At 35.4% G+C, this 24,052-nt stretch overlaps 1 protein-coding gene across 1 annotated transcript in view; it reads left to right on the plus strand.

Annotated features, from left to right (window-relative positions):
* LOC145671754 (alpha-amylase-related protein-like) overlaps positions 1–24,052 on the plus strand; it is an 80,685-nt gene that overhangs the window by 7,065 nt on the left and 49,568 nt on the right. The window contains exons 3-5 of the mRNA XM_081740960.1: positions 9,865–10,054; positions 12,290–12,405; positions 17,820–17,950. Of these exons, the coding sequence (XP_081597086.1) occupies positions 9,865–10,054; positions 12,290–12,405; positions 17,820–17,950 (437 nt within the window). The remainder of the gene's footprint in view (positions 1–9,864; positions 10,055–12,289; positions 12,406–17,819; positions 17,951–24,052) is intronic.

The following is a 24,052-nucleotide window of genomic DNA, read 5'->3' on the forward strand; positions in this document are numbered from 1 at the left end:
TATGAAGATGAGAAGACAAAGGAGGTAGGTCCATGTGAACCCTTTCTGAACAAAACCACCGACTCCGAGATCGATGATGAACCACAATTGGGACTTTTGAAGAAGATGCTTCGGGTTACATCGAAGTAGCCATGGCCCAAGAATTCAACACCAAGATATTGTTGTTGAGGCTGACATATTAGGAAACTTTACAGTCAAACCATTTATTAGCTAAATATCATATTCTACCTCGCCAATTTATCTGCTGCACTATCTACCTGTATTTGAAATTACGTTTTGTTAATTTCAACGGCAATTAATGTATAAATTAGGTTAAACCTACATCCATCGTTTAAATTCTTATGTGTTTGTTTTGAGCTTTTGAGTGATGTTTACCGTTCAAATTTCTAGTACATAAATACTAGTGCAGGAGAAAACATCCACTACATTCTTCAGCAACTTATTGTCTATATATTCAGATTACCTATAGTGCTCATGAACGTTATTATGATAGCAACATAACACATAACTCAGTTATGCCAAGCTCCCAATTCTGACCACCGAACCATTCAATATTGTTGGAAGTTTTCGGTCTACAACGTCTCCCTTCTAATGTACAGCACATATCACATGGGCCAAGACATGCAATGCTAAAAATATTTAAACATTTGTAATGAGAAATATTTTCTGCTATAACTTTTGCTGAAAACTTTATAAAAGTAAAAACCAATCTTTTCAATATATTTGGTTAGGCACATTATTGGCGTCAATCGTACAACAATCAATGTTGAAAAGACATTTCGCGTTACAAGCTCTCAGTTCTAATGCTGTTTAAATTAGGGATGGACGTAACCGGTTTTTATAAAAACCGGAAACCGGTTTCTAGAAAAATCGAAACCCGAAAAACCGACATTTCGGTCTTCTCAAAAACCGGTTCCGTTTTTCACCGAAACTGGTTTCAGTTTTCTCCAAAAACGGTTCGGTTTTTAACCGAAACCCGTTTCGTTTTTTCTCCAAAAAGCGGTTCGGTTTTCACCGAAACGATTTTGGTGAAAACTGTTTTGGAAAACACAAAAGAATATGTATGTGAAATCGGAATCGGTTTCTGGAGAACAACGAAACACTATTCTGATCAGAAATAGAACCAGTTTTGGAAAAACTGAAAGTGGTTTTGGAAAAAACTGAAACGGTTTCGTCTAAAAACCGTCTTTTTAGTTTTAGAAACCGGTTTCGGTTTTTCTGGAGACCAGAAACCGAAAAACCAGTTTTGTGGCCACCACTAGTTCAAACATTTTATGTCAGAATATAAGATTAACAGGTTAAGAGATTGAATTAAATTGGTTTCACAACAGACACTTGGGACAGAGAAGATAATGTGTGAAATATTTACTAACTCTCAATACGATAGAGGTAGGTGTCCTTATCTTACATAAGCACTTGCGATGAGATATTATTTGTATACACACACACACACACACACACACATATATATATATATATATATATATATATATATATATATATATATATATATATATATTCATATATACACACACACACACACACACACATATATATATATATATATATATATATATATATATATATATATATATATATATATATATATATATATATATGATTCAGAATTTAGAAACAGCCAATTATGTCTTTTTTCGTTGCTAAATATTTTGCTTTATGTGGCCTGGATTTGATATTTGATTAAAATAGAAACCAGTTGAGAATTCTCCAAGAGCATTCCCTGAACGAACTTAAAAAGAATTATTTTTTTTAATGGACTTTTACAGGTTTTATACCAATTGTTATATGTACTTTATTATTATACTCATTACACAATTCTTGTAATATATCTATCCATTCATAATTTCCTCGAGTACGGTACTAACAAGGGAACCTTCCGAAAATGATAGTTGCTGTGAAAGATATGGCCTATGCCAATTGAAAGAGCTGTAACAGAGATGAGCATTCCCAAAAAATTAGCTGCCCATAGCAATAGGTTCAAGAAATATAAGGGCTGGAAGTTCGAGAAACAGCAAGGTTGGACAAGGAGGAAAAGTGCAAATTCCGCAAAAAAGGGGGGTCACGGCAAAATACAATGCTGGCAAGTGATGTATAGAAAGAGACTTGCCACAATAGGGAACAAATGGAGGCCACCAGTAGGGTTAACAGTGTTGCCAACTGCAATAAAAGAATATGTTTTGCAAACAGCACTATATGAATTGAGTGCAATATTCAGTGTCATGTAGAACATAAGATATGGCGTGTATAATCAGTGGTACAATCTAACAAAAGAAAATAGAAAAAACAGAAGTACGAAAAATACGGAAAAGACGAAGTTGGCCATAATGCGCCACATTTGATCACGAGCTGTGCATATTAGAATGAACAAAACAAGAAGCATCGACTATGCAGGAAACCGACGTACCTAGAGTCGAAAAGAAAAACGAGTTCCAAAGTTGGCAGCACTGACCATGAAAATCCAGACAATTCTAATATAGTTAGGCCACTCGCTTCACAAAAAAAAAAAAAAATTCCGGCAACAGGCATCACTCGGAATGCATCAATGCTAGAGTGATTGAGGCAATGCCAAGTCGGGGAACATGAAATGGTTGGGTTGAGCCAACAACCTATAATAGAAGTAAACATTATGTCATGGTTGGATCGTATGTGGGAATATACAGAGTGTCCCACCAAACTTTGTGACCTGAAAGATTTGAGAAACGAACAAAAATGTGACGGATCCAGTTGTGCAGGAATGTACCTATGTCAGGGGATGATAAAAGTCTGTGAGAAGCAAGTACCCCCAGGATCCCCATCATAGGGCCCCAGGAGCCAACTTCAAACTTTCAAATGGCAATAGCGACCGAGTGGTACCTTTCTCGATAGATCATGGAATGTGCAACACATATAGGAAACATTTGCTATATGAAGCATGTTTTTCAAAATGGCCGCCACAAATATATGTTGTGTCTTAACATGGCATCGAACATTGTGATCTCAAATTGCTGCGAAGCGAAAAGAGATGTTGCAAATCCATTTACACAGGAATGTACTCATGTCGAGGGCCAAGAAAACTTTGTAAGAAACAAGTCCCCAGGGTCCCCATCATAAGGCTCGAGGGGTCAACCGCAACATTTCGAATGGGAACAGGGGGCGGATGATATTTCCCTGGATAGATACAACACCGCCTATAAGAAACATTTGCAATATGAAGCACGGATTTCAAAATGGCCGCCAAAAATGCACGTTGTTCTTGTTACCGAACAGATATTTTTGGCGGCCATTTTGAAATCCCATATAGTAAATATTTCTGATATGCGTTGTTGCATATTCCATGATTTATCGAAAGAAATATAACTCGACCGATGGTGCTATTTGAAAGTTTGAAGTTGGCCCCTGGGACCCTATGATGGGGGACTTGGGGGCACTTGCGTCTCACAGAAGTTTCTCGCCCGCTGACATGGGTACATTCCTGCACAACTGGATGTGTTACATTTTTTTTTCGCTTTGAAACTATTTCAGTCCCAGAGTGAGGTGGGACACACTGAATACATCATATAGGCGGTACTGCAGACAGCAACACACAGCAGATCAAGCCTTTGATTATGTTTACTTTCTACTGGTGTGGATATGTGATAGAAAGACCACCAAAGGTTCCGACACCTCTAGAGTACTGTTTCGAGACATTCACAGGCGATCATTGTACCATGTGTGACGGATTGGCAGTATTCCGCTGTGCCCACTGCAAATGTATCTTCTGTTTGGACCATTGTCTCATCGAACAATTGCACGTACAATGTGGACGAGCATGTACAAATGATGCGAAGGCTAATGCCTCTTGCTGGAATTTTCTTTTTGTGAAGCGAGTGGCCTAACTATATTAGAATTGTCTGGATTTTCATGGTCAGTGCTGCCAACTTTGGAACTCGTTTTTCTTTTCGACTCTAGGTACGTCGATTTCCTGCATAGTTGGTGCTTCTTGTTTTGTTCATTCTAATATGCACAGCTCGTGATCAAATGTGGCGCATTATGGCCAACTTCGTCCTTTCCGTATTTTTCGTACTTCTGTTTTTTTCTATTCTCTTTTGTTAGTTTGTACCACTGATTATACACATCATATCTTATGTTCTACATGACACTGAATATTGCACTCACTACATATAGTGCTCTTTGCAAAACATGTTCTTTTATTGCAGTTGGCAACACTGTTAACTCCACTGGTGGCCTCCATTTATTCCTTATTGTGGCAAGTCTCTTTCTATACATTACTTAGCATTGTATTTTGCCATGTCCCCCTTTTTTGCGGAATTTGCACTTTCCCCCCTTGTCCAACCTTGCTGTTTCCCGAACTTCCACCCCTTATATTTCTTGAACCTATTGCTATGGGCAGCTAATTTTTGGGGGAATGCTCATCTCTGTTACAGCTCTTTTAATTGGCATAGGCCACATCTTTCACTGCAACTATCATTTTCGGAAGGTTCCCTTGTAAGTTTCTTCCACATGTTTTGTTTAAGAGTTCTGTTAAAACGTTCTGCAGTATATTGTTTTACGGACACATGCTCAAAATGGAGGGCTCAAAATTGAAAAAAAAAATCTCAAAATATTATCTCCCTATGACTTATGGTTCCCGAGATATGACTTCTTTAAACTCCCGAAATCCGAACTTTTCTGGCCAATACCGTAAAACGGGGCTACTTTGACAGATTTTGGAGTAGTTTAGATGTGTACACGGGACACTTTCTGCAACCAGTGAATGATACTATTCTCATCATAACAATAGGTATCTAGGCTATCACATCCACTACTAAACCTAAGTCTTTACAAGTAAGTTTTGGCGGGAAGAAATTATGAAATACCAGTCAAAATAGCACCGGGGCTACTTTGACATCTTATGTATTTGTTACATAAGGTCAAAGTTACTCAACGTATGGAGTTATTTTGACATGGAATTTATGTAAATGTATAAAACACTGTTTTGATCATATGTAAGGTACGGTATGCTGTATACTTGATAAACACGAAATCTTTACTGTGTTGTGGTACATTATACATCACTATACAAGTTTTTCTAAAGCTTTACTTTTAATATCTTTTACTTTGGACATACACGATGCTTTACTTTACATTGTTACTTTATTTTTTATTCTACTTTATTTTTTTTACTTTACTTTACTTTTAACATAATTACATATGTAACGGTATGTTATCTTTACATGTAACAATGGAAAGAAAAACCTTAGTCGTCAACATCACAGTCGTAACAAGCATATTGAGGATATCTATGAAAGTATATGCAACAATTCTCATAGGAAGCACGAATTGCTCATCTGTCAAAGTAGCCCCGCTCTATGTCAAAGTAACCCTAAATGTCAAAGTAGCTCCGTTTTACGGTATCTGGGGGGCGGGGAACGATGGCCAGTTCGCCAGTGGCTACCGGTTACTATTTAGTACCAAAATGTTCACTATCCTCTTACGTATTGATCAACACCAATATAATCTCTCTATGACTTACAGTTCCCGAGATATGGATCCTTAAATCTCTCGAAATCGGAACTTTTTTGGCCAATATCTTGGGAGCGGTAAGAGTGACGCGAAGAGTTCTGTAACTTCTTAGAGATAGTTTCCGATGCTCTATCGAAAAAATGAAATGAAATCTTTAAGTTTTACGTCCCACGGTTATGCCGGTTAGGCTAAAGGAGACGGTGATGATGAGAGATGAGTGAAATGGTGGAATGAAGAGTGTGAGGAAACGGGAGAACCCCGAGAAAACCCACGAGCACGGTGTTTGTGCACCACAAAGTTCACTTGGCGGGGGCTGGGATCGAACCCGGGACCCCAAGCACCAGAGGTGAACGCTCTACCACTGAGCCACCGCGCCCCCCTCCGATGCTCTATCGAATAGAGGGCTCAAAACTGAAAAATTCGCAAATAACACACACACACACACAGAATTCAGTACGAACATTTTAAGTTCGTTGATAAATCAAAATCGTTTTTTGGATCTCACTCAACTTCAAGAGCTAAACATAACAATATAGTGTGGAGTTCTTCTGTACTATTCATTGTTGGGGGGAAGTTTTCTTGGCCTATGTTTAGCAGAAGGGGTCCAGCTCTTTTCTCTAAAAAATGTTACAAATTTTGCTAATTTCTGTCCACATTCGGTTAGTTTAGGGTAGGATTGGTTAGTTTAAGTTAGGTTAGGCTAGTTTAGGTTACGTTAGGTTAGTTTAGTTTATGTTATATTAGTGTAGGGGTCCCGCATAATTTTCAAAAAAAAAATCATAGAATTTCGCTTATTTCTACTAATATTACGTTAGTTTAGGTTAGTTCAGGTTAGCTTACGTTAGTTTATGTTATGTTAGGTTAGATTTGGTTATGTTATGTTACGTCTAAGCACTTGCATCACTCATTTCTCCTGTAAATTTTGTGTTTTTTACGTGCTTCTGGACCCCTTGTACTAAACATACCCCGTTTTCTTCTTCTTTTCCTTTTTTTTTCTTTTCTCCACTTCAAAGGATTACATCGAAACGATTACAAAAGTAAAAATAAGCTTTTCATTGTTGCATTGTTATGTTCTCAAAGATTTTGCATCGTTTATATTGGTTGTACAAAATATTAATACAATACGCTAAGCTTCCAGTTAAACAGAATTTTCCAAGAATTGTGTGTGCTATATATTTTAAATTATGCTTTATGCTTTATTTTCTAAAATTATGCTTTATTATGCTTTTAAAATTAGTTTCTTCTTGGCTTTTAGACAACCACAATCATGTTTAACCCTATAACCACACCGTGCTTTTATTAGGACATGTATCACACCGTGGGGTCATATACGACCCCAGTCTGGAGAGTCGTGCTATTAGACTAGATACGGTTATATTATGTTAGATTAGATCATATTAGGTTAGGTTAACTTAGGGTAGATAATGTGTGGATTGTTAGATTATATATGTTTATGTTGGTTATGTATAAATGTGTATATATTTTAGATTATATCTATATGTATTAGATTAGGTTAAGTAAGGTTAAATGAGGTGAGATTAGGTTAGGTTTATTAGGTTATATAATCTTATACATTTCACGTATCACATTTTATATATGTTGACATAATTCGTTTCTTTACCGATTATCCAATTAGTCTAAAATACACGAGTTTTACATTACAACAATATTAAATGTTTTCATTGGGTTTCAATTGTTTGATATTTTCATTGTTTTACATGGACATAAATGAAGCAGTTTTCATTGCTTATCATTGTTTACATTTTGCAATTCTCGCAAATGTTGTGTCGGTGTTCAGCACACACACTTCTCTTACACAAGTAACACACTGCTACTCCTTTTCTGCCTTTCTTCCGGCTACAGAAAGCACATCTACCTGGTCGTCCAACTGGTGTCACACATTGTACCGGTTCCTCTTCGATGCCAAGAACATGACGAATATTGTTCCTTAGCTCTTTTGGCAACCTCTCGTTATTTGCTCTCCTTTTCATGTGTTCTTCACAGAGTGCCAATGCAAGAGCCTTCAAGAAATCAGAACGCTTCTTCACTGTTGAACTAGATCCCGAATTGCACCTGAAGATAACGAAGCTATTTAGTGCCGCTGCATCTAACATACCATAAAAAACTCTGAGTGACCACCTACGTGTCTTCCTGGCAACTGTTTTTCAATGACAGTATTGATCAAATTGATCCACGCATCCTTTAGTTTGGTTGTAGAATAAGATTATTTCTGGTTTCTGCGTCTCATTCTCTATGTTTTCTTGATTATGCATAGACGATATCAGAACTACGCACCTGTTTTTTCTTGGTACAAAGGAGACAGCGGTTTTGTTTTCCTGAAAAAGAAACAATGAGGAATAAATTGGTTTCCCTTTTGTTTCAGTTACACATGGTGGAAGTTCTGGTTTGTTCTTCCTCATAGTGCCAACCATGGTGAGTCCTTTTCCCAAGAGCTTGTCACCTACCTCACAGGAACTAAACCAGTTGTCCATAGTTACATTTCTGTTTGTGTGGATGGATTGTGTGAGATTCAACACATATTCAGTTGGAATTGCAATCTGTGAATCTCTTCTCTCTTTTCCAACATATGGTTTTGCAGCACACATATACGATGTTTTGGCGTCACACATCATAATAACTTTTATCCCATATTTATCGGGCTTGCTGGGAATGTACATTTTGAAAGGGCATGTACCCCTGAAACCCAATAATTGTTCATCTATCGTGACATATTCTGAAGGAGTATAATATTCAGAGCAGTGACGCACAAAGATATCCCACACTTCACGGATGACAGCGAATTTGTCTACAGATTTCCTTTGATCCCTTGTAGCTTTATCATCAAAGCGCAAGTAGTTTATGAGAAATTCAAATCTATTTCTTGACATAGTGCTCCTAAATGCAGGTGGACCAAACGCTTCAGACCACATATCACTTATTGTCAGGTGAGAATTTTTTAGAACACCTGCTACATAAAGCAAACCAAATAAGGCACACAATTCAATTTTGTCAGTGGGGGATACATAACTCTGATCTGATTTGAAGACACACTTTTGACTTTCTATTTCTTCATTGGTAAAAATCACAATTGTGTTCAAAATGTCATCTGGAAAAGACAGTAGCAAAATGTCCTTTGCATCGGTTCTTTGTTTTTCTTCCTTCTTGGTCCCTGGGAGATGAATAACAATGTTTTTTCAACGTTCTAGTGGACTTTTGGTGGAAGGGTTTAGTGTACGACTTACTGCCATTCTTCCCATAAATGACTTTACGTTGTAACAAGTCGGCAACATCATCGTTATCAACATCAGCTTCAAATTCATCCTCCGATTGATCCTCCTGCTCCTCATTATCCTCATTTTCAGTTAACAGTTCATCATCATCTGATTCTTCTAAAATGCGTACAATATCTTCCTGGTTAGAAAACTTCCTTGATGCCGCCATTCGTAAAAAAAAAATGCCCACTAGAAAATGATTTGTTATATGGCTATTCAAAACAAACTACGTTTCATTAATCACACCGTGGGGTCATATATGACCCGAGCACTCAAAATAACACAGAACTTTCCGCACCAACACAACAATGCAACTTGCAGTGTCAACAGCATGCTCCGAACTGAAGCTAGACGAAGTGTTGGGTTTTCCTCTCACAACGGCGCTGGCGCAGAACGCATTTTATATGCACTGGGGTCGCCGGTGACCCCACGGTGTGATTGTAGGGTTAAGATACCTACCATATGTCTAAATTGCTGTTATGCTTTTTATGTTTTTGGGTTGCCCTACTAATAAGAAAAACAATGAAGTGTGAACGCAGAATGGTAAACAATAGTAAACAAAATTATCTGTGTATTATTTTCGGAACGACAAAGCAAAAATATTAGGAATGCGCACGAGACAAGATTTGAGACTGTCTCGTCTCGAAAATGTGCTGTAAAAGTGATGTTTCGGCTTGAAAAATGTATATTTTTCTATTGGAAGAGCTGTGTCTCGACTCGAATTTTGTAAGGAAAATTCTGTCTCGACTCGTCTCGTGCGCATTCCTAAAAATATATTTACTACACCATTACAGAAGAGTGGGATGATCAAACAATCTGGAATGAACATTGCAACTGAAAATAGATATATTTAAGCCTCAAAATATAACAGAAGCACACAATAATTTGCATTTCTGGAAGGGAATCTCATGACGTATGAACATGAAACGTCCTTCAATAAAACTGCAGAGACTGTACATTCTGAAAATGCTACTTTTCAAAAATCGAAAATTTCAATCCCAAATACGGATATCCCCAAAGTTGTTAATTCAGTTAATCACAAATCTTATATATACTATTTTAATTTTAATCTAATGTTCAAACCTTCCAGAATATATGCAGACCTGGTCCTCAACCATATGACTGCTGACCATCCAGTTAATGTAGGTACTGGAGGAAGCACTGCAGATCCACAAAATAGGCAATATCCAGCAGTTCCTTATGGACCTGAGAATTTTCACAGTCGGTCAGATTGCCCAACGGCTAGCGGAGGAATAGAAACTTATGATGATCCTTATCAGGTAAATATTTTACTTAGTAATGCAGGAGATAAAAATTTAAGGTGCCATTAAATATACACATATGAAGTGTTTTGAAGATATTTTGAGTATTACAAGAGACTCTAGCTACTCTATTACTATCTTCTATTACCAATTCTATTACTATCTTTTTAGTAACATATTAGAGCAGAACAACCAACATTTAGACACAAAATATATTTTTAAAAAAATTCCAAATCTTATACATTGTCAAAGTTTAGGAGAGTTGTAAGGACATCAATTGTCAAATCTTTCTAAAAAACTAATTTTTAGATATGTAAGACATAAAGGAAAGGAGCAATATCAAAAATTTAAACATACAACGTATATATATATGTGTGCTAACAAGGAGTACAAAGTGCCATGAGAAAATCACATGCCCGAATGCTCAAAAATTAAATTCTGCTGCATCTGCAAACTAGAGAGACCGCACTACTAGTAATAACAAATATATGCAGTTTGAAATTTGCAGATATTTCTCCCTTACCTGTAATCGTAGATGAATTTAGTTCACTTTGTTATATGTATATAATTCTATATAATAATAAATAGTAAACTGCAATTATTCATTTACTTGAATCTCCGAACGATATTAGTGTCCAACCCCATTAGTTTTAAGTGTCGATTGTATGAATAGTGAAGCTCTCGATCACGTTTGAGTCTAAGTTCAGCCCTTATCGGCGTGGGGATGAGTAGGGATAAAAATTGAAACGTCAAAAATCTAAACTATCTGTTGTTTATGATCGTATCACGGGAAAAACATGGACTTGTTTAAAATGAATTTTGACACATAAGTAGTACCTACTTTGTTACCCTAGGAGTGGGAAGTGATGAGATGTTAATATAATCAAAAACCATCGATATTAGTGTCCGATCCATAGTAGAGAACACTCGGTCGAAAAGGTGTATCAGCTTTCTCAGGCTAGCCATCCTGAGTTGTTTTTCTTTCTAGGTTCATCCACACCAAACAAATGCCGGGATAGCACCTAACATATAGAACCCAAGGCGCTTCCTTTCTTCACCCCTAACCTGTATAGTGTGCTCGCCAAGGGACGTCCCACACGATTAAGGTTATACATGCCAATAATGCCACTATCAATCAATCAATCAATCAATCAATCAATCAATCAATCAATCAATCAATCAATTGATCGATCTATCGATGAATCAATCAATCAATCAGTTTTCGAGGTTGCTGAGATTGAAGAGTTATACTCTATATGCTATTTAAGTCCAAATTTAGTCCCCATCACCATGAGGCATAGGGAGGAATGACATGTAAAGGTAATCGAAAACGACTGATGTTGTCCAGTCAATAGTTTTCGGTTTCGTTTGGATGAATTATGTGGCTTCCCGGCTATTTCTAGCATGTGTGCAAACAGAGGTTTTTCTTCCGAATTACCCTCGTAAAAGAAAATCAAAATTACTTTTAGCTACAAGCCACTGTGGAACTTTAAAATCTATCATAATAACTAAACAAAACAAAATCAACAGTAACTTTCAAGATTTAGTAACAAATCAACAAAGCACAAAATGTCATTTTCTTTTTAGTTTTGTACATGAAACAATTTATGAAACATGCTTCTTTCCCTGGCATTCTCACGGCATCAAGATCCAATAGGTATAGAACATCTTAATACTTCTCTTTCCTTCTTTGGATTTAACAACTTTGCATTTAATTCAGGGATGCTAATAAGTAACAAAATTTTACTAGCCCAAGATAAAAGCTACTAGTCCACATCCCAAAATAGAAATCATTTACTTACCTTTGAAATACAGAATAGTGATATTAAAAACTCGCCTGCACCGATGAACTCCTCATCCCGAGCGAGCGGGCGAGTGGTTATTTGCATTCCTGATTTAATTGGTAGTTTGAGTGATATTTTGGATAGTTTTGGTAATCGCTGATTGGCTATTACTGTAAAATTAGATTCAAGTAAACAATTTGTTCTTGGTTACGTCAAGTCTCAATCCTATCATAAGATCAAATCTTACTGAAGCCTACTAAGCAAATTTTCTGTATTACTCCTTTTTAAAGAATCCATTTCAATTCGAATGATACGTGTAATCTACTATGAAAAATATGAGATAGATAAGTGCTTGTTATTTGGTTGTAGTGTCGTGAATTAGTAAACCAATGTCGTTTGATTCTATGCCCTATAATTGAGGGAAAAAAATTAGTTTTCTTGACTGTATGTGCTTAATTATTTCAAACAGGTTAGAGTGTGTGAGCTTGAGGGCCTTCACGATTTCAATCAAGGAAATGACCATGTCCGACAACAAATAGTTCAATACATGAATAAACTTATCAATTATGGCGTTGCTGGATTTACGCAAGTATTACTATTCCCTTATTTTTTGTCATTAACAGCACCCAAAATTTTAATTCTCAATATTTAACTAAACGTTTTCTTAGACCAAATATTCAAACGTATCTAAATCAGTTTAGTCTAAACTAGCTCAAAATTGGCTAATATAGAACAATGTATGTAAGATGTGTACAAAATAAAAAAGAACAATATATATTCAGTACAATAGAGGGTGCATCATTTATATAATGTCCAACCGTGATAACGGAAAAACTAAAACATGCAGAAAAGAGAAACTTTGCACGAAAGAAGTATAAGGAGAGGGAAATATTTATACGTACTAAACAGAAACACCCAACAAATAGTGTTACCAATCCAATATAAAGTTATGTTTTTTTTTTTTTTTTTTTAAATGGCACTACGTCAGATTATTACATATTTCAAACTAACATTTCCAACAAAAGCATAAAATATCACATTTATAATTCAGTAGTGCAAATCAGGACCGTAGCCAGTCCAAAAATGTAAAGGGGGCCCGGTAGAAGTTAGGGGGGGGGGCGAGTCAACCATATTATAGTTCACCAAATAGTAACGTCAGCAATTCATCATATCTGCTCTTGAATGTTTAAGTATTTTGCATCTACTTAATTCTATTATCCCCTCTACACACACACATTAAGTTAACATTCTGTAATCTACATAAGAAAACGTAAATTTTATTAAAAAGGTATTACTAACTACACGAATTAGAATTAAAACATATATGTTTAAATAGTCCCAAATGTAATACTAACATTAAGATCAAGAACGAGAGATGATCTACTGTGAAATAAGGAAATTCAACTTTACTTAGGCCCTTGTTTAGGATTAACTTGCGAAGTTGCCCTTCCGTTTTTATCAAAATTTTTGAAAATTTACCTAGAAAAAAATGATAATTTGATTGCTTGTGTGCTTGATAACATGTAAGTGAAGTGTAATTTATGTGTAATATCTTTTGATAAGCGGTTATAGACGCAACTAATTCGCAAGTACAGGGAAGTACTTGTCTCTAGGTTCAGAACGGTTGGATTGTGAATAATTTTCGAGTAAACATGCCTGCAAGTATACAGGGTCTTTGCGCTGTATGTGAATTCACAGTACTAACATTTGTAAAGCATGATATTGATAATGAGGTTAATCTTTTGAATATTCATGGCTTAATGAATGAAAGAACAAAGACCACCAACAATCGTTCACGAGTTTCTGCTTGAGATAGGAGAGCTCTACAAACCTAAGTACGTACTAAGGTAAGTGCGAAGTAGACATAACCTAACCTAAAACCTAGTAGTGCGTTATCCCACTTTACTTCGCCTTCTCGCTTCGCTCGTTCTTTCCTCTCAACTCCGTACTTCCATTAACTACCCAGAACCGTGCTCCGCGCGGTCCGCCAGTCTCTCCTTTAGGTTAATAATGGATTTCAATATGTAATTGTGGTTCCTTCCCCGTACTCACACCCTCCACGTAACGTAACAAAACATAAAATAAGTAAAGTTTAAGTAGAAATTGATGCTTATAGATTTTATTGTGATTTTTGTTGACAATTATGTGGACGGGTAACTTTGAAGTAATTCACTTGTTTACAATTACAATTGTATTTTTTTTAATATTTATACTAAGTTCTTGTTTAAAATCTTAAATTAAACTCGTTTGATACAAATGAACCACCTACACACTATACCAAGAAGACACATACCAAAACAACTAAAAAAATACTATGATGTTATTCAAAGTTATACTGAGAAAAAAATGTATGCGGCATACGTAATATCGTATGTTACATTTGTAAATCCTGAAGTTTTTGGACTTAACGTACAGCAAGCGTATAACTGAAAACGCATGTTTTATAATACTTTATGTATAAGTGTTCCATCTGTACGTACTTTCCGTATGAAACAATATAGGGAACAGGATCTCACATACAAATGGGCGTATATAACATATAGCTGACGAAGGTAACATACATATATGTATGTAATATAAGGAAGAATGTTAGACATAAGACATCCTGAACGGCATGATGTAACATCTAAGGGCAGTGCCTATGTAGGATATGGATAACGTATTCTCCGTTCTGATTTTTTTAGTAAGCAAGAGGTTTCCGTATATTTATACAATATACCACTGTCCAGAGAACGGATTTTTCTCAATGTAAGTAAAACGCATCTAGTGTCGAGTAAAAGCATCACTGCTTCTTTCATGTTGAATTACAACATTATTACGCGTACGCAACTAAGAAATAGTTCCAATTTACAACGTTTTTATATGAAAACTAGCTACTTCCACTGGATCTCTTACTCCGAGTACAATACAAAACATTTTGCTACTTAATTTCTCCTCTAAATCTTGCAAATTTTTACTAGTCCTGGCTCCACAACCCGGAATTTAATCCTTAAACTTAAACGTTATATATATTCACTTGCTCAGTTACTCATCCAATTAAGGTAATTTAGTTTAACTTTATTCTTCTACTAGAACAAACATATGAAAGTCTTTGCACCCATTACTTTTTCAGTGAATGTTCCACCACAGTTCTTGTTTTACATATCACACCACAATAATTTACTAGAATCAATCGCCTTTAACGGAACTCGGAGCTCTTAATGCGCTTCACAACTAATTGTTCCACAATTAATCTAAGGATTGCTGTTGACGAGGATTTTGCAATGCATGTATGTACTACAACTACACAATAGAATAACAATAACCTACCGCCGTTACTGCAATCGACAAAAGATAAACGCTTTGTTCCTGCTACTGTTTTTATGATTTGGCTTGCAGTAAGCACTTCACACTTCGTCCCCTACCTCGCAGATCGCTATTACAACTGTGGCATGAAGTATTATGAACATATTGCTTTTTTTCGTAAAAACTTGCTTCAATATGTATTGTGTCATTTCATATCGAGATTCGAGAAGACTGATAAACTTTATTTTACTCCTTTAAAATATGTTTAGAAGTGTTCGTCAAGTAGTTAAAATGGAAAAATTCTTGGAATAATCTCTTTTATATTACATTTTATTCTTAGTGTTTACACATAGAATTAATCGAGATTTTTTTGCAAACCTTCCATGAAAATTTTAGGGGGGGCCAAGAAAAATTTAGGAGAGTCCGGCCCCCTTGCCCCCCGTGGATACGGGCCTGGTGCAAACTAAGGATGTTATAGTATCACAGACATTTAAAGTTTGGAAGCCTCTATCACACATGCAGCACAACAGAGCTGGACAGTATAATACACATCAAAAGTATCTTTGTGTTAGATATCATGGTCATGATATTACTTGTTTCGAATGAATAGAACGAAATTAGAAAGGCTTGAACATTTAATGTTTTTTCCGAAATGTTTTATTTTGAAAACATGGTTAGCAATTCGAACAGAAATCATTTTGCCGTTTACAGCACTTCGATATCTCAAACCGTTTCGGAGATACGGAAACCATTGCTTAAATTTGCAACACTACTTAAATCATTAATTGCCGGAACTTATAATTATAGATACTAAAAACTATTGCTGTAATGCTATAAAAGAGAAGGAAAACAATCATTTAAAAAGAATCACAAATATGCTATTATTAGCCGTGTTGCAAACTTTATCAATATTTATCACAGTGGAACTTAGAATACTATAAGTTCCGCTGGGGTGATTCCAATAATGACGAACAGGAAACTTGAAATGTTCTAAGACCCTCTGAGGTGATTCCAATAATGACGAACAGGAAACTTAAAATATAAGTTTCACTGGGGTGATTCCAATAATGACGAACAGGAAACTAAAAATATTATAAGTCCCACTGACGTGATTCCAACAATGACTAACAGGAAACTTAAAATATTACAAGTTCTACTGCGGTGATTCCAATAATGACGAACACGAAACTTGAAAAGTTGTAAGTCCCTCTGGGGTGATTCCAATAATGACGAACAGGAAACTTAAAATATTATAAGTCCTACTGGCATGATTCCAATAATGAACAGGAAACCTATCCTTCGAAAGTCATTTAATTCCAGAAAACCGCTTCTTGCTATCTATCACCGTTTTTGTTCTATTAGTAATCAACGTTCAGACCGGAAATGGTTTATTTCTACCACTTCTAGTTTGAATAGAGGGATAAGGGAGGAGACGTAATTTTTTCTTGTGGGCACGGTGGTTCAGTGGTACAGCATTTACCTCCCTGGGGTCCCTGGTTCGATCTCTGGCCAACTAAGTTTGTGATGGACAATATCGTGTTTTCTCAGAGTATCTTCATTTCCTCCCACATTCTCATTCCAGCAAATCTTCCATCATTATTCCCTGCCTTTATCATTGTCTCTCTTAGCAAAAAATCTTTCATTTTTACGTCCCACTATTACGCCGGCTAGTCTAAAGGAGACGGTGATGATGAGAAATACATGACATGGTGGAATGAATAAAGTGGGAGGAAACAGGAGAACCACGAGAAATGCCACGCACATGGTGTTTGTCCACCACAAATCTAACTTGGGACGAGCTCAGATCGAACCAAGGACCTCAAACACCAGAAGCAAAAGCTCTACCACTGAGCCACCGTGGTCTTGATCTCTGCTAGATTAGGGGTCCAAAATCATGGCACAATAAAACTGAAAGATTTCATATCATTTAATTTCAAAGAATATTTTCTTGGGACATAGTAGAGACCTGCACGGGCCGGGTCTGGCCCGAGGCCCGAAGCACGGCCCGGCCCGCGGGCCGAAACAGATTTTTTTTTCAGGTCGGGCCGGGCTGGGGCCGATTAATTGAAATTCTTTAATAATTATTTACTTTCGTTAAATGATAATTAGAATAAAGGCAAACGTTGAAGAAGTGTGTCCGTAAAAAATGTTATAAAATGAAACTTTTAAAATTTATCGGGCCCGGGCCGGGCTTGGGCCAAAAATTTTAAAAAATTATCGGGCCGGGCCGGGCTCGGGCCGAAAATCTCCAAAACGTTTCGGGCCCGGGCTGGGCCGGGTCTACGTACATTCGGGCTGGATTGGGCCCGGGCCGAAAAATTCAGCCCGTGCAGGTCTCTAGGGCACAGTTGACTAAAGAAAAGTTTGTGGATATTTCTTTTTTCAATTTTGATCTAGTATGTTTTGTCTAACAGACTGACGGATATATGTAGTTATTTTATAAAAGTGTCAATATTTATGTATCTCATAGTTTGTATAATTAAAAAAAATAATAATAAAAAAAATTAGGTACATACACTGAAATGATCTTAGAGAAAGACGTATAATTTCTTTCTAGGTCTACGTACTGTAATATGAAGGCAATTATCTCTTGGATATTTAATCACATGCTATTGAAATCTTTAATATATGCTTTGATGAATGAACTGGAAACTTTTCTTTTATCTGAAATTTATCACATATACTGTATAATGAAAGTGATTTAATTTTTGTAGAATTGATGCAGCGAACCATATGTGGCCTGAAGATCTGGAAGCCATTTTCAATCAAGTCAACCATCTGTCAACGGAACATGGGTTCACAGCTGGGCAACGACCTCTCATTTACCAGGAAGTGATTGACACAGGTAAAATACATGCTGCTGTGATTGTTGCTTAGAGATCGCGCTTTAAAAATGTTGTTTAACTTCACTTGCGAAAGAGATGTTTTTTTTTCCTCTATGAAATTCCCACTTCATACATACTTTAGGGAAAAATACTGTATGTGTGAGAACGATGTGAGATTTCGTAAGTACACAAGGATTTAGCTAATTCCTTTGTGTGGATGTTAAAAACCTAATTAGGAAGTTATGGAAGCATTCCCTACTACAAGAGATAGTTATATATAAATAAATGTGAGATTATCATGGTAGAGTTCACCAATTATTAGAATCACGCAATCAAAAATTATAATATTGTAGTAGTATGGACCTGACTTGATGGAAGTTTGGACTTTGACCCCAACATTTGTGACGTCATAGGTCAAAGATCAATGACCTTGGCCCGGGATGAATAACCTAGGGGTACTTAGGACCACCCCCCTTAAAATTTGGAAATTGCCAAATCTAAAAATTGGGTATGGTAGCCTAGGACCAGGGTATGTACCTCTATTAGTATTAGGGCACCACCTCGTTCCCTTTCATGGGGAAAAAATTGCCAAAAAGTTAAATTTCGGTTTTTTTTTTACCTAACTTATCCCCTTTGATGAAGTGTTATTACCTTATATAGTTATATGAGCGTATACAGGGGTCCATTCCCTTTCATAAGATAAGGATATATTGGTGCACCCCTTTAAATTTTTGGAAGAGGTACCTTGGCCCACCCCTTAAATTTTGCAAATTGCCCATTTAAACATTTGGTATTATAGCACTCGACCCTAATATGTACTATGATAAATTTGAGTGGTGCACCTCGTTCCCTTTTAGGGGTACAAAATTGCCAAAATATAAACGTAAGCAATATGTTGTGCCACGTGTTTGGTTTTGGCCCAATTTACCCTCTTGAATGAAGTCCTATTACCCTATATGGTTATATGATTATGTATAGGGGTTCATTCCCTATCATAAGACATAGGTACATTGGTGCACCCCTTTAAATTTTTGGGAGGGGTACCTTGGACCTACCCCCTTTAATTTTGGAAGTTGCCCATTTAAATATTTGGTATTATAGTATAGAACTCTAGTATGGATCACTATAAATTTGGGTGGTCCACCTCGTTCCCTTTAGGGATACAAAATTGCCAAAATATAAACGTAACCAATAAGTTGTACCACGTGTTTGGTTTTGGCCCAATTTACCCTATTGGATGAGGTCCTATTACCTAATATGGTTATATGATCATGTATAGGGGTCCATTCCCTATCATAAAACATAGGTACATTGATGCACCCCTTTAAATTTTTGGGAGGGGTGCCATGACCAACCCCTTAAATTTTGGAAATTTTTCAATTTAAGCATTCGGTATCATAATACATGACCTCAACATGTATGATGATAAATTTGGGTGGTCCACCTTGTTCCCTTTCATGGGTAAAAATTGCAAAAATATAAACATAAGCAATATGTTGTACCGCGTGTTTGGTTTTTGGCCCAATTTATCCTCTTTGATGAAGTCTTATTACCTTATATGGTTATATGATCATGTATATAGGTTCATTTCCTATCATAAGACATGGGTACATTGATGCACCGTTTAAAAATTTGGGAGGGGTATCTTGGCTTATCCACTCAATTTTAGAAATTGTTTAATATAAGCATTTGGTATCATAGTACAGGTCTTCAATATGTACTACTATAAATTTGGATGGTCCACCTCTTTCCCTTTCATGGGTAAAGAACTACCAAAAATCAAATTTCGGAGGTTGTTGACCCCCTTTGATAAGGATTTAGCACGTTATATGGGTATGTACAGAGGTTTATTACCTTTATATGTTTATGTTCCCTTTTAAATTTGGGAATTATCAAATAACAAGTTGGTGTCCCTCTTATGGACAAATATTAAAATTTTAAAGGTTATTGACCTATTTTATCTTTCTTGATACGGTTTTATTATTGAATGAGTACAGGATTTATTACTTTTTTCATAAGACACAAGTGTATTTGTGTACCAATCTTAAATTTTGGGAGGTTTTGTTACGATTAATTATTATCATTGTATTGAAATCTATTGGTAAATGAAACCTCCTTTCAATGTTTCCGTAAAAGTAGGTGGCAACCCTGCCTTTTCACGCTACTACGTAGTAGCTCGCTGCCGAGACCGGCTGCGCGAGTGAGTAGCTGACGTCACAGCGATGGCTTCCTCTCCGTGGATGACGAGAGGACCTTCCTGTTGACTGGAAGACTGGTGAGTGTAATGTAGGAGGAAATTAGCTGTATTTAAAAAAGAGAATGGGAACGTGAAATAGTATTATACATTAATAATTTAACAGTTGCATTTTTGTTGTGTTAAACACTATGGGTTTGGAAGAATTAAAATGTTGCAAATGAAGGTAAACATAATATGTAAATTGAAGTAACAGGTATTTGATTTAAATATTTACGAGTAAGTTGTTACCATCTTTGAAAGCCTCATAAGCTTTAACTGGAAATGTTTGATTCACAGAAGAGGTGGGTGAGTTAGTGAAAGGTTCCTCTATGTTAATCCTCTTTTGGTGTTTTGTTTTATTCTAAATTTATAGAGGAGTCAGTCACTCACACTATTCATTATCTTTCTCAAGGTAAGCTTCCTTTTGATTTCAAAAAATTAATGACAAGAAACGAAGAATTTAAATTAAAGCTAAAATTAAATCAGACTTAGAATTTTGAACATAACCCCTCCCTATTTCGGAACTTTGAAGGAGGATTTCATAAAATAAAAGGGAAAGGATTTGTTAAGTATTTTTATGAAAAAAAAAGTATTTTTTATATATGGTTAAAGGAAAATTGAAGTAGCATTTTTATGGAAAGTATCGATTGCTCCATTACACGGAGTGCAAAAGTAAACTTGAGTTTCGGTGAATTTCTCCAGTGATTCCTCCTTTGAAAAAAAAAAGTTTTGAAGGTAGGAGCTAGGGCTGGTCTACCGAGATAGAGGTTTACATGTTGCGCTGAATTATGTATGTTGTGGTTATTCGCAACAGGGCACATTTCTTATTGTCATATCAATAATTGGTAATTCTTCTTAAAATTGGATGGTATCTTATTCATTGGGTAAATCATTGTCAAATATTAGTATGATCACGTTGTCAGTTATTGACCTATGATGGGATTAGGAGTCCAGGACATTGGTACATTGAAACTTTGTAGGATAATTTGAGAATTGTCAAAATGAAATTACGTCATTGGTTTTGATTATTCCTGCCTATGGACCAAATATAAACGTAAGCAATACGATGTACCACGTGATTGACCTTGATGAGGTAGTGTACAGGGATTCATTTCCTTTGTTGTGGTACTTCTTAAGTTTGAGTACACACTTGCAGAAAACAGTTGGTTCTACTCAGGTAAACAATTGACGGACATTATTACCCTTATTGAACATATAATGATGTGATTAATTCTAAGACTTAGGTATATCGAGAGAAGTATTCTTTAAATTTGGGAATTGTGATAAACAGAACTTTAACATAAGGCGCGAAATTTGAAACAATACTTTAAACTTTAGTCACAGTTCATAGTCTAAGATCATTGGTGGTGGTTGATTTGCCCTTGAGCTTTAGAAATCTGATAGCTAACCTTATTGAATCTTATGACCCATAGTGTAAAGACAATACATGCTACAAGACTTTCAAATTTAATCACAAGTTGATGTAATCTGACACTGGCAAAGTTATTGTTGATGCAATTTGATTGGCTGATTACCATCTTTCATGCAATCTGATTGGCTGATCACTATCTTTCGTGCAATCTGATTGGCTGATGATGTTCAAATCTTTGCTCTATTCAGTTTTAAGTTTTGTTTAACATTTAAAAATCTTGGTTTGAACACTTTTGCTCAACATTTTGTACTCACTGATAAATATGATCAAAACCATCTATTTGTTAATCGAATACTTAAAAACCGGATAATGTTTGACGGTTAACCGTGAAACGTGAAATTATTTGAGTTGACATTTTTGGTTTGAAAACTTTTTGTTTGAAATTTTTTTCAAATTTTTGTTTGTATTTTTTTTAAATTTTGTTTGAATTTTTTTGATTTTTTTTTCAAAATAATGTTTTTAAAAATTTTGTGAAAATTTTTCGTTTGAAATTTTTTTGTAATTTTTTCAAAATTTTTTTGAAAATTTTTGTTCGAAATTTTTGTTTGTACATTTTTTTCAAAATTTGTTTAAAAATTTTTTTCTAATTTTTTTTCAAAATTTTTATTTTTTTTCAAAATTTTGTTTATTTTTTCGTTTGAAATTTGTGTGAAATATTTTTTGTTTAAAATTTTTTTCGTTTCAAAAATTTTTTGTTTCAAAATTTTGGTTTCAAAATTTTTGTTTGAAAGTTTTTTGTTTGAAATTTTTGTTTGTAAACTTTTTGTTTGAAATTTTTTGGTGAAAATTTTGGTTTCAAATTTTTAAGATTGTGCACTCATTGATAAAGAACCGGAACTGTTTAGAACAAAAACATCTGGCAATACTGTTTATCATGATGCAATAGTACACGTCAGAACATGGTGTTGTACTTGAAATGAAAAACACAAATCATTGGAATGGGTCATTTTATTACACTGCACATACATCCATACCAGATAAAGGATCTGGATATTGTCGATACAATGTATTTTAACTTCTTGCACTAGTTTGTCTTTAGCGTATAATTGTAATTCCAACTGAAGTCTTTTAAAGTCTATTGCAATGTCAATTGGTGGAAACTCAATGTCCATTTAATCACAAATAAACTGTTTATCAATGCAGGTATGCACCCACGAACGATGTTGACAAACATCACAACATCTAGATACATGTTGTACAATATGCATGACACTTTTCTCAGAACAGTACTTTTTTAGGAATATACTTGTTTTGTTGCACACTTCCACTGAATGTTTAACACACTGGAATACATTGATGAAGTTTTTCCATTCCGTTTGGGTTAGATACACCATATTTCGGGCTTCATGCAATGTACTCTTTTTACATAACAGCACCATCTTCTGTTATGTAAAACTGATGACGTTGCATTATCATGTTCTGACGTGTACTATTGCATCATGATAAACAGTGTTGCCAGGTGTTTTACTTCTAAACAGTTCCGGTTCTTTATCAATGAGTTCACAAACAAAAATTTGAAACCAAAATTTTCCAAACAAAAAGTTTACAAACAAAAATTTCAAACAAAAAATTTTAAACAAAATTTTGAACAGAAAAAGTTTGAAACAAAAAATTCCAAACAAAATTTTCAAACAAAAAATCAAACAAAATTTCGAAACGAAAAAATTTCAAACAAATAATTTTATGTTTCACGGTTACCCGTCAAACTTTATCCGGTTTTTAACTATTCGATTAACAAATGAACGGTTTTGGTCATATTTATCAGTGAGTGCAAAACGTTGAACGAAAATATTCAAACCAAGATTTTTAAACAGTAATCGATAAATGTTAAACAAAACTTAAACCTAAATGCAGCAAAGAATTGAAAATCGTCAACCAATCAGATTGCGTGAAAGATAGTGATCAACCAATCAGATTGCATGAAAGATAGCGATCATCCAATCAAATTGCATCAACAATAACTTTGCCAGTGTCAGATTACATCAACTTGTGATTAAATTTGAAAGTCTTGTAGCATGTATTGTCTTTACACTATGGGTCATAAGATTCAATAAGGTTAGCTATCAGATTTCTAAAGCTCAAGGGCAAATCAACCACCACCAATGATCTTAGACTATGAACTGTGACTAAAGTTTAAAGTATTGTTTCAAATTTCGCGCCTTATGTTAAAGTTCTGTTTATCAGAATTCCCGAAGTGTGTACTCAAACTTAAGAAGTACCACAACAAAGGAAATGAATCCCTGTACACTATCTCATCAAGGTCAATCACGTGGTACATCATATTGCTTACGTTTGTATTTGGTCCATTGGTGGAAATAATCAAAATTAATGACGTAATTTCATTTTGACAATTCTCAAATTATCCTACAAAGTTTCAATGTACCAATGTTCTGGACTCCTAATCCCACCATAGGTCAATAACTGATCACGTGATCATACTAAGATTTGACAATG

Source organism: Thermobia domestica, chromosome 15 (genome assembly GCF_964235325.1).
Source record: "Thermobia domestica chromosome 15, izTheDome1.hap1.1, whole genome shotgun sequence".
Taxonomy (NCBI): Eukaryota; Metazoa; Arthropoda; class Insecta; order Zygentoma; family Lepismatidae; genus Thermobia; species Thermobia domestica.